Source organism: Vipera ursinii, assembly GCF_947247035.1.
Source record: "Vipera ursinii genome assembly, chromosome: 1".
Lineage (NCBI taxonomy): Eukaryota > Metazoa > Chordata > Lepidosauria > Squamata > Viperidae > Vipera > Vipera ursinii.
The window spans coordinates 354,016,449-354,028,601 of record NC_139512.1 but is presented as its reverse complement, the minus strand read 5'-3'; the positions used below and the strand labels follow the sequence as shown (position 1 = coordinate 354,028,601).

The 12,153-nt window shown below is 47.8% G+C and overlaps 1 protein-coding gene across 1 annotated transcript in view; it reads left to right on the top strand.

The window, feature by feature from the left end:
• The window catches only part of BCAS3 (BCAS3 microtubule associated cell migration factor), a 467,769-nt gene that overhangs the window by 350,351 nt on the left and 105,265 nt on the right, over positions 1-12,153 (top strand). The window contains exon 20 of the mRNA XM_083379706.1: positions 3,598-3,698. Within this exon, the coding sequence (XP_083235832.1) occupies positions 3,598-3,698 (101 nt within the window). The remainder of the gene's footprint in view (positions 1-3,597; positions 3,699-12,153) is intronic.

The following is a 12,153-nucleotide window of genomic DNA, read 5'->3' as shown; positions in this document are numbered from 1 at the left end:
TGCTAGTCTAGTATCTGATTTTTTTAAAAAAATATATAAATAAATGGTTCCATGGCCTGGACCAGGGGTCTTCAAACTTGGCAACTTTAAGACTTGTGGACTTCAACTCCCAGAATTCCTCAGCCAGCATGCCTGGCTGAGGAATTCTGGGAGTTGAAGTCCACAAGTCTTAAAGTTGCCAAGTTTGAAGATCCCTGGCTTAGACGTTGGTATTTGACCATGGATCTGTTTAACATTTTTATTTTATCGTGCTTACTAACCTAGGTAAAAATGTTAATGTATATTGCTAGTCCATGTAGAATATGCCAAACACTAAATACATATATACAGGTAGTCCTCAACTTACAACAGTTCATTTAGTAACCGTTCAAAGTTACAATGACACTAAAAATGTGACTTATGGCCGTTTGTCACAGTGAGGACCTTTCTATCTCCCCCATGGTCTGGTGGTCAAAATTCAGACCCTTGGCATCTGGTTTATACTTAACAACCATTGCAGCGTCCCAGGGTCATCTGATCCCCTTTTGCGACTTTCTGACCAGCACAGTGAATGGGGAAGCCAGATTGACTTAACAACCGGGTTCCTAATTTATTGCCTGCAGGGTTTCACTTGAGAACTGTGGCAAGAAAGGTCGTAAAATGGGGCAAAATTCACTTAACAAATGTCTGGCTTAGCGACAGAAATTTGGAGCTCAATCGAGGACTACCTGTAAATAATGCAGACGTTTCATTACCCAACCAGGTAACATCCTCAGTGTTAGTAAGGAGCGGGATTTGCTCTCAGTTTAAATTCTAGCGCAGAGGCCTTCAAACTTGGCCCTTTTATGACTTGTGGACTTCAACTCCCAGAATTCCTCAGCCATCATGGGGGAACTATGGCCCCTTATATGATTTGTGGACTTCAACTCCCAGAATTCCTCAGCCAACATGGGGGCACTATGGCCCCTTATATGATTTGTGGACTTCAACTCCCAGAATTCCTCAGCCAACATGGGGGCACTATGGCCCCTTATATGATTTGGGGACTTCAACTCCCAGAATTCCTCAGCCAACATGGGGGAACTATGGCCCCTTATATGATTTGTGGACTTCAACTCCCAGAATTCCTCAGCCAACATGGGGGCACTATGGCCCCTTATATGATTTGGGGACTTCAACTCTCAGAATTCCTCAGCCAACATGGGGGCACTATGGCCCCTTATATGATTTAGGGACTTCAACTCTCAGAATTCCTCAGCCAACATGGGGGCACTATGGCCCCTTATATGATTTGTGGACTTCCACTCCCAGAATTCCTCAGCCAACATGGGGGCACTATGGCCCCTTATATGATTTGGGGACTTCAACTCCCAGAATTCCTCAGCCAACATGGGGGCACTATGGCCCCTTATATGATTTGGGGACTTCAACTCCCAGAATTCCTCAGCCAACATGGGGGAACTATGGCCCCTTATATGATTTGTGGACTTCAACTCCCAGAATTCCTCAGCCAACATGGGGGCACTATGGCCCCTTATATGATTTGGGGACTTCAACTCCCAGAATTCCTCAGCCAACATGGGGGCACTATGGCCCCTTATATGATTTGGGGACTTCAACTCCCAGAATTCCTCAGCCAACATGGGGGCACTATGGCCCCTTATATGATTTGGGGACTTCAACTCTCAGAATTCCTCAGCCAACATGGGGGAACTATGGCCCCTTATATGATTTGGGGACTTCCACTCCCAGAATTCCTCAGCCAACATGGGGGAACTATGGCCCCTTATATGATTTGTGGACTTCAACTCCCAGAATTCCTCAGCCAACATGGGGGCACTATGGCCCCTTATATGATTTGTGGACTTCAACTCCAAGAATTCCTCAGCCAACATGGGGGCACTATGGCCCCTTATATGATTTAGGGACTTCAACTCTCAGAATTCCTCAGCCAACATGGGGGCACTATGGCCCCTTATATGATTTGGGGACTTCAACTCCCAGAATTCCTCAGCCAGCGTGCCTGGCTGAGGAATTCTGGGAATTGAAGTCCACAAGTCATAAAAGGGCCAAGTTTGAAGACCCCTGTTCTAGCGGCTCGCCCTTTCAGTGTTTCTTGCTTCTTCCTGGAAGGAAAAAGGTTCCCTGGCAATACTCAAGGCCCTTCTTGGTCTGCAGAAGGTTCTAGGTTCAGTTCTGGAGGGTCTACTTCAGGGGTGTCAAACTCAATTTCACTGAGGGCCGCATCAGCATTGCGGTTGCCCTCAGGGGGCTGGGTGGGTGTGGCCTGGGTGGGCGTGGCCTACTGGGTGGGCGTGGCTAGAGTACGTATGGCCTACTGGGTGGGCGTGGCCAGCTCTACATCATTGGCATCAAGGGTGCCTATGGGGGCCTGGGCAGGAGTGGGAGAGATCTGGGGGTCTCTGGCAGGAGGAGGGTCTCTGGGCCAGGGCCAAGGCAGTGGCGGCCATTCCTTCACTGTTTCCAGGATGGCTTCGCGGGCCAAATGAAACCACTTTGCGGCCCGGATCCGGCCCCCGGGCCTTGTGTTTGACATGTCTGGTCTACGTGAACAAATCAGTAAAGGATGAGAACTGCCTCAAGGGAAGCCAGCAAATGCCCAAAGAGAGGAGGGTGAGCCGGAAAGCCAATTTGTCTGACCTGGAAGGAGGTGGAGATGTTGAGTCTCTAGAAAAAGCGCAGAGAAGAGCAACAAAGATGGTCAGGGGACTGGAGGCTAAAACATACGAAGAGGAACTGTTGCAGGAATCGGGCATGGCTAGCCTAGTGAAGAGAAGGACTGACAGGATAGCAGTCTTCTAATACTTGAGGGGCTGTCACAGAGAGGAGGAGGTCGAGCTATTTTCCAAGGCACTCGAAGGCCAGACAAGGAATAACGGATGGAAACCGATCGAGGAGAGATTCAGCCTAGAAATAAGGAGGAATTTTCTGACAGTGAGAACCATTAACCAATGGAACAGATTTGCCTTCAGAAGTTGTGGGAGCTTCATCGCTGGAAGCTTTCAAGAAGACACTGGTCTGCCATCTGTCTGAAATGGTGTAGGGTCTCCTGCGTGGGTGGGGAGTTGGACTAGATGATCTACAAGGTCCCTTCCAACTCTGCTAGTCTAGTCTAGTCTAGTCTAATATTATTTAATTCTATTCTATTCTAATATTATTCTATTCTATTCTTAATTCTATTCTATTCTCAATAAAGATTTCTATTCTATTCTATTCTATTCTATTCTATTCTATTCTATTCTATTCTATTCTATTCTATTCTATTCTATTCTATTCATCCAAGTGTGAAGAATAGCCTGGGAGTCTTGCCTGTGAGTTGGCATTGCACAGGTCCGTTTTGAACACACACACACACACACACACACACACACACACACAAACGAAAACACAAGCCTCTCATTACCCCCTTTTTCCCCATCTGTCTCAAAATATTCCACGCTCGGAGCAAGTGACTTTAAATAATTATAAACACAGTATTCTCTTGCATAAATAATTGGATGTGATGACACAGATGCTGATTTTTTTGTCTCTCTCTCTCTCCCCCCCCTCCTTCTCCCTTCCAGCTTAAATATTAATCCTCTTGTGTCGTTTCCGCAGAACTCCCCAGTGGAATGAGCTGCAGCCGCCTTTTAACTTGAATCATCCCCTACTTCTAGCCACAGATTCTGTGCAGTGCTACCAATATCTGCTTCTCGGCTGTGAGTATTCTTTTTTTTTTTCCGGAGGCGCAACACATAGGGATCTGTCGCCCTTGTTGATGTTTCTTTTCTAAGCAAAAGACGGATGAAATTTGTTCTGTAGCTTTCCCCCGCCCCTCCCCCTTTTCATACGACAGGTAGTCCTCGACTTACGGCCACAATCGAGCCCAACATTTCTGTTGCTAAGCGAGACAGTTGTTAAGCGAGCTTTGGCCCAATTTTACAAGCTTGCTTGCCACAACTGTGAAGGGAATCGCTGCAGTTGTTAAGCTGGTAACAGGCTTGTTGAGTGAATCCATGGCTTTACTCGTCATGACCCCGGGACACTGCAACCGTCTTGAGTACATGCCAGTTGCCAAGCATCCGAATTTGGATCACATGACTATAGGGCAGGGGTGGGGAACCTTGGCTCTTTTAGGACTCGTGGACTTCAACTCCCAGAATTCCTAAGCCAACCAGGCTGAGGAGAAAGGGAGAGGTTTCCATGCTGAGCCATGCCGGCTCAGGAATTCTGGGAGTTGAAGTCCACGAGTCATAAAAGGGCCAAGGTTGCCTACCCCTGAATTAGGGTAATAGACTTCAACTCCCAGAATTCCTGAGCCAGCATGGGGAATTATAGCCCCTTCATGACTTGTGGACTTCAACTCCCAGAATTCCTGAGCCAACCATGCTGAGGAGAAAGGGAGAGGTTTCCATGCTGAGCCATGCCGGCTTAGGAATTCTGGGAGTTGAAGTCCACAAGTCATAAAAGGGCCAAGGTTGCCTTACCCCTGCTATAAGGGATGCTGCAACGGTCCTAAGTCACTTAGGTGATAAGTCATTTTTTTTTTCAGTGCTGGAGTAACTTCGAACAGTCACTAAATAAATGGTTGTAAGTCGAGGCCTACCTGTAATCCTCCAGTCCTCTCGTTCCCCTCCATTTTACGACCTTTCTTGCCATAGGTGAATCACTGCAGTTGGTAAGTTAAGCACATGGTTGTTAAGTGAACCTGGCTTGGCTTCCCCATCTACTTTGTTTGTCAAAAGGTTGCAAAAGGGATACTACAACTGGATACATGCTGTTTGCCAAGCGTCTGAATTTTGATCAAATGACCGCAGGGACGTTGCAACAGTCGTAAGTGTGAAAAATGACCATAAGTCACTTTTTCCCGTGCCGATGTAACTTCGAACAGTCCCTAAATGAAAGATTGTAAATCAAGAACTAGCTCTGTATTCTTTTCAGCATGCTTCCCTTTTGGGAAACATTGTAGGTAGTTACTTTTCTTTAAATTGGATTGTAGGCAGACTTCTTTTTTTAGCTTCCATTTCGGGGTGTTATAGAAGGGACGCGGTGGCTCTGTGGGTTAGGACGCTGAGCTTGTCGATCAGAAGGTCGGCAGTTTGGCGGGTCGAATCCCGAGTGCCGCGTAGCAGAGCGAGAGTCTGTTACTCGTCCCAGCTTCTGCCAACCTAGCAGTTCGAAAGCACGTAAAAATGCAAGTAGAAAAATAGGGACCACTCCGGTGGGAAGGTAACAACGTTCCGTGTGCCTTTGGTGTCTAGTCATGCCGGCCACATGACCACGGAGACGTCCTCGGACAAGCGCTGGCTCTTCAGCTTTGAAACGGAGATGAGCACCTGCCCCTAGAGTCGGAAACAACTAAGCACGCGTGTGCGGGGGAACCTTTACCTTTACCTTGGGGTGTTATAGTTGAATACAGAGAGAGAGAGAGAGAGAGAGAGAGAGAGAGAGAGAGAGAGAGAGAGAGAGAGAGAGATGAGAGAGAGAGAGAAAGAGAGAGATGAGAGAGAGAGAGAGAGAGAGAGATGAGAGAGAGAGAAAGAGAGAGATGAGAGAGAGAGAGAGAGAGATGAGAGAGAGAGAGAGAGATGAGAGAGAGAGAGATGAGAGAGAGAGAGAGAGAGAGAGAGAGAGATATGAGAGAGAGAGAGAGAGAGAGAGAGAGATAGGGAGAGAGAGAGAGAGAGATCTCATCATAATTGGTTTCTGTAACTTTCCTGGCTCCGTTTCGTATTTACTCAATGCGGTGTTTCTTTTTTCGAGCATCCTGTTTATCGTTAATATTGTTTTAATTCTGTCCTGGAAGGATTATCCTTGAAAAGCACTGTCCTTTTTCGATTGATACCTTTGTGGCCCTGAGTTTGTTTTCTTTATATCCCCAAACGAAGGGTTTAGGCCAGACGCAAATGCTTTTTGGAGACCGTAATTAAAGCTAGGAAAACAATGACAGGCAGTCAAATTGTCACTCTCGGAAGACCGACTCTGAAAACGGACCGGGTTCTAATCCCCCTGAAGGTAAACAAGCAGCAGTCTCATAAACAGAAATTTTTAAATCTGCAGACAAGCTGCTTTGTCCTCGAGAGCCACTACACCAGCGGGCAATGCCAGCGGCAACTGCGCTTCCTTGTTTTCCGTCTGAATTTCAGGACCCGTTTAAGGGCACGGCCAGTGGTCTCAAGACCCAACTTTTCATCTCTGCTTCCTCTCCAGACTTGGGAAGAGAAACTTAACTTTCCTGAGAATGGGGATGGATGGCTGTGGATCCAGGTAGAAAGCGAGAGAATTCCAGGAATCGGGAATCTCTTTTCATCCAAAGTACTTCTTAAGCGAAACCATTGTGAAGGGGGTTTTGACCCATTTTACGACTTCTCTTGCCACCGTTGTTAAGTGCAACACTGCAGGAGTTAAGTTAGGTCACCGGTCGTTAAGTGAATCTGGCTTCCCCATTGACTTTGCTTGTCAGAAGGTCGCAAAAGGGGATGACGTGACCCCGGCGACACTGCAAACCCTCATAAAATACAGGCCAGTTGCCAAATATGGGGATAGCTGTGATGGTTGTAAGAGTGAAAAAAAATGGTCATGAGTCCCTTTTTTTCTTTCTCAGATTTGTTGTAACTTTGAACGGTCGCTAAATGAAACAGTTGTAGGGTAAGGACTACTTGTATCGCATGGCAAATCTGGGTCACAAGGCTAGCTGCCGAGCACCTGAATTTTGGGGGATGGTGCAAAGATCGTGACTATGAAAAACGGTCGTAAGTCAGGTTTTTCAGTGCCGTTGTGACTTTGAATGGTCACTTAATGAACCATTGTAAGTCGAGGACTACCTATACCCAAAAATGAAATTAGGATCGCCGGAATGGCATGCCAACCTCCTTTGTTCACAGTACAATCTTCTACTTGATGGATGGGTGGCTATTATTTGAGTTAACAGAGTTGAAAGGGACCTTGGAGGTTATCTAGTCCAACCCCCCTGCTCAGGCAGGAAGCCCTACACCATTTCAGACAAATGGCTGTCCAGTCTCTTCTTAAAAACCTCCAGTCTTGGAGCATTCGCAGCTTCTGGAGGCAAGGAGTTCCCCTGGTTAATTGTTCCAACTGTCAGGAAGTTTCTCCTTAGTTCTAGGTTGCTTCTCTCCTTGATGAGTTTCCATCCGTTGCTTCTTGTCCTGCCTTCAAGTCAAAAGAGTGGGTGCAGATCTCACCGCGGAGGGCACAATGTTCCACGGGGCAGGAGCCACAGCAGAGAAGGCTCTTCCCCTGGACCCCGCCAGCCAGGATTCTTTGATTGACGGGGTCCACACCAGTGCCTTCTGCTGGCATGGATGGGGCTGGCTAGTCCCATCATGATGCGATGGTTCCTCAGATAACTTGACCCATTGCCCTGAAGGGCTTTAAAAATAACCAACATCTTGAATTGGACCCAGAAGCAAACTGTCAGCAGGTGCAGCTTGTTGAATAATGGTGTAAAAGGGGCCACCCAAGGGATCCTAAGAATTGCCCTGTTATGTAACAACAACAACAACAACAATAACAAAACAACAACCAATAATAATAATTTTACATGCCAGATATCGCAGTCATAGAGAACTGAAGCGTACAGCTGATTGATATGGCTGTACCAGGAGATGCCAGAGTCGAAGAAAAAGAACTGGGAAAAATTACGAAATGCCGCGACCTGGCCATCGAAACTGCACGATTATGGATGAAAGAGTGATACCCATCGTCATCGGGGCACTGGGAACTAGGTCCAAAAACTTTGCAAAACACATCAAGACTCCATAACTCCAGCAAAGCTACAAAAAAGCTGTGCTACTCGGAACATCTTACATTTTAAGGAGATACCTGGTTGCTACCTAGGATGCTGGCAACAGCCCATGTCAACCATTAGGGCCAGTCAATTTGAGTGTTCAGTTGACTGAGTTTCATGTTTTATGAATAAAAGCTTTATATAATAATGTCATCTAGCCCAACTCCTGCTCAGGCAGGAAACCCTATACCATTTCAGACAAATGGCTGTCCAGTCTCTTCTTAAAAACTTCCAGTGTTGGGGCATTCACCACTTCTGGAGGCAGGTTGTTCCACTGGATAATTGTTCTCACTGTCAGGAAATTTCTCCTTAGTTCTAGGCTGCTTCTCTCCTTGGTCAGTTCCCATCCATTGCTTCTTGTCCTGCCTTCACGTGCTTTGGAGAATAGCTTGACTCCCTCTTCTTTGGGGCAGCCCCTGAGAGATTGGATATTTGCAGCCCGTTTTTTGTACAATCATCACCGTCCCTTTCAGTTCGCTGTGCGCCTTTTTCCAAACCTGATCTTGCCCTTTGGATGATTCCTCCATTTTTTTGCTTGTGTCGATGCATTTTCTTGTCCCTGGAGGAACTGCTGGCTCGAAATGTGCCAATTTCATCTGGCTCTCTCCGAGGCTAATTTGTGCGTGAAAACTGGGGGAAAAAATGGAGACTCTAATTTAATATCTCCAGATCGCAGGCAGCAAAGTGGAAGCACGTAATCCAATTGGGTCCACCGAGGCCAAACCTGCTGTAGCCTGTTCTCTGGCATGGGCAAACATTTTTGGTGATATCTGGGGTGATGTGGCTGTGGGAAGAGTATGGGTCCAGTAAACTAATTTCACAGTTAAAAGGAGGAGGGGGGGACCCCAAATAACCATAAAGAAATATTTCTGTACGCCAGAAAAAAAAAATAGAAAATATAGCTAACTCCTTGACTTAACAACCATAGCTGTGCCCAGACTTTCCATTTCCAAGTTGTTAAGTGAGTTTCGCTCTGTTTTACCACCCTTTTTGCCACGGCTGTTAAATGAATCAGTGCAGTTATTAAATCAGTAACACGGTTGTTAAGTGAATCTGCCTTGCCCATTGATTTTCCTTCTTTGAAGGTGACTATAAAAGTGATCGTGTGACCCCCAGGACAGTGCAGCTGTTGTAAATACATGCCAGTTGCCAAGCGTTCGAATTTTCATCACGTGTCCACCAGGAGCGGTGCAAGGGTCATATGTGTGAAACTGATCACTGTTTTCACTGCCGTTGTACCTTTGAATGGTCATTAAATGAATTGTTGAATTGTTGTAAGTCGAGGACTCTGTGTGCCTACTGAGTCTTATATTAATTTTTGCTCCAAAAGACACATTAGAGCTTATTTTCCGGTTAGATCTGATTTTCAGGAAAATATGGTACTAAATGCGTCCATCTGGCTGATGATCTTAACTGGGGCTTATTTTTGGGGGTGGTGCTTATGTGATGATCGAAACCTCCTCCAGGTTCGGTCACCACAATGTAAAAAAGATGTCGGGACTCTAGAAAGAGTGCAGAGAAGAGCAACAAAGATGATCAGGGGACTGGAGGCTAAAACTTAATAAAGAACGGTGGCTGGAATTGGGAATGTCTAGTCTAATGAAGAGAAGGACGAGGGTTGACATGATAGCAGTCTTCAAGGGTATCTCAGGGGCTGCCCCAAAGAAGAGGGAGTCAAGCTATTCTCCAAAGCGCCCAAAGGCAGGACAAGAAGCAACGGATGGAAACTCATCAAGGAGAGAAGCAACCTAGAACTAAGGAGAAACTTCCTGACAGTGAGAACAATTGACCAGTGGAACAACCTGCCTCCAGAAGCTGTGGATGCTCCAACACTGGAAGTTTTTAAGAAGAGACTGGACAACCATTTGTCTGAAATGGTAGAGCTTCCTGCCTGAGCAGGGGTTTGGACTAGATGACCTCCAAGGTCCCTTCCAATTCTGTTATTTTAAGTACTTCTAAGTCCGAGCATCCTGACAAATCGTGCTAGGACTTATGTTCCAGTTGGCTCTTATTTTCGGTGAAACATGGTAGAAAGGCAATCTGGCTCTTTCTGGGATTTTTTTTTTTTTTTAGAATCTGCCTGGTATTCTCTTTGTTTCCTTACCTAGATGTGGACCAGAGGTGGGAACCCCATCATAGGGGCTACAGGTTACCCCTTTCCTGATACGGGAGGTGGAAATACCACCAGTCAGACCCCCAATCTGAAGAGAGATCTGTGGCCACCCTTGGCAATTTTAAGACCTATGGACTTCAACTCCCAGAGGTCCCCAGCCAGCACGATAACTTATCAAAGAGAGATCCAACCTAGAATTAAAGGGAAACCTCCTGACAAGTCAGAACAATTAATCGGTGAAATGGTTTGCCTTCAGAACTTGTGGGCGCTCCATGACTGGAGGTCCCAAAGCTGCTTTTTCAAGAGGCCACTGGACTTTCTTGTTTTTCTTTGAAGACGTTTCGCTTCTCATCCAAGAAGCTTCTTCAGCTCTGGACTGGGATGCCTGGCTGAGGAATTCTGGGAGTTGAAGTTCTCAAGTCCACAAGTCATAAAAAGGGCCAGGTTTCAAGACCCCTGTTTTAGAGAGCTGTTGAGGCCATTTGGAGGTTTACCTGCATCCAGTTTTGGTCACCGCGATGTAAAAAAGATGTTGAGACTCTAGAAAGAGCACAGAGAAGAGCAACAAAGATGATCGGGGGACTGGAGGCTAAAACATAGAAGGAACAGTATGTGTAGTTTAATGAAGAGAAGGACGAGGGGTGACATGATAGCAGTCTTCAAGGGTATCTCAGGGGCTGCCCCAAAGAAGAGGGAGTCAAGCTATTCTCCAAAGCACCTGAAGGCAGGACAAGAAGCAATGGATGGAAACTCATCAAGGAGAGAAGCAACCTAGAACTAAGGAGAAACTTCCTGACAGTGAGAACAATTAATCAGAGGAACGACTTGCCTCCAGAAGCTGTGAATGCTCCAACACTGGAAGTTTTTAAGAAGAGACTGGACAGCCATTTGTCTGAAATGGTATAGGGCAGACATGTCAAACACAAGGCCCGGGGGCCAGATCCGGCCCGCGAAGTGGTTTCATGTGGCCCCCAAAGCCATCCTGGAAACAGTAAGGGAATGGTCCCCGCTACCTTAGCCCTGGCCCAGAGACCCTCCTTCTGCCAGAGACCCCCAGATCTGTCCCACTCCTGTCCAGGCCCCCATAGGCACCCTTGATGCCAATGATGTAGAGCTGGCCATGCCCACCCAGTAGGCCAGACATGTCAAACACAAGGCCCGGGGGCCGGATCCGGCCCGCGAAGTGGTTTCATGCGGCCCACGAAGCCATCCTGGAAACAGTGAGGGAACGGCCCCCACTGCCTTGGCCCTGGCCCAGAGACCCTCCTTCTGCCAGAGACCCTCAGATCTGTCCCACTCCTGCCCAGGCCCCCATAGGCACCCTTGATGCCAACGATGTAGAGCTGGCCACGCCCACCCAGTAGGCCATATGCACTCTAGCCACGCCCACCCAGTAGGCCACGCCCACCCTGGCCACACCCACCTGGCCCCCTGTGGGCAACCGCAATGCTGATGGGGCCCTCAATGAAATTGAGTTTGACACCCCTGGTATAGGGTTTCCTGCCTGAGCGGGGGGGGGGTTGGACTAGATGACCGCCAAGGCCCCTTCCAACTTTACTATTATGAAACCCGTGTCCTCAGGGTTCCCTGAGCGGTGCAAAATGGGTGTGGAGCCTTAATTCCGGGAGGTTTTCCAGACAGTCATGCGACCACGACGGTACGGCATCTCCTGTCTTGAGCAGAGGGGTTGGACCAGGAGACCTCTTGAGGTCCCTCCCAGCCCTGTGGCTCTTATGTCCTGTGAAGCAGGGGGCAGGGACCCTCACCCCAGTTTTTTTTTTGTTTTTCCCCTGAAACGCCCACGGAAGCAGCCGGCCTCCGTTTCCCTGCAGCGACCGCCTCAGCCACGGCGGCCCGCGCTTTGACGCGGGATGCCTTCCATCCCTCGGTTTAATTGCCAGCAAATGGGAAGCGGGGCGTCTGCCCTGCCCGCGGTAAAAGGCGTTCTGGCGCCATGGCAGGGTGGCGATTTGTATCTGTCCATCAGAGTTCAAAAACCCAGCCGTTTTTTTTTCTCTCTCTCTCTCTCTCCGTTTCAGGCTTCTGTATAGCATTTCTGCCGATTGTTTGTCTCCATTAAGGGTGCAGCGGGAAAGGCGGGGATGGGGGGGGGCGGGTTTGGGAGAAATAAAAGCTTGAATAGTCCGGGCCGCAAAGGGGCTACGGATAAGCCCTTCCTTTGTCCGGGGCCTCGAAACACTGCATTAGGTCTCATTATCCATTTATAATAAGTGACCTTTGACCCCCCAGGGTC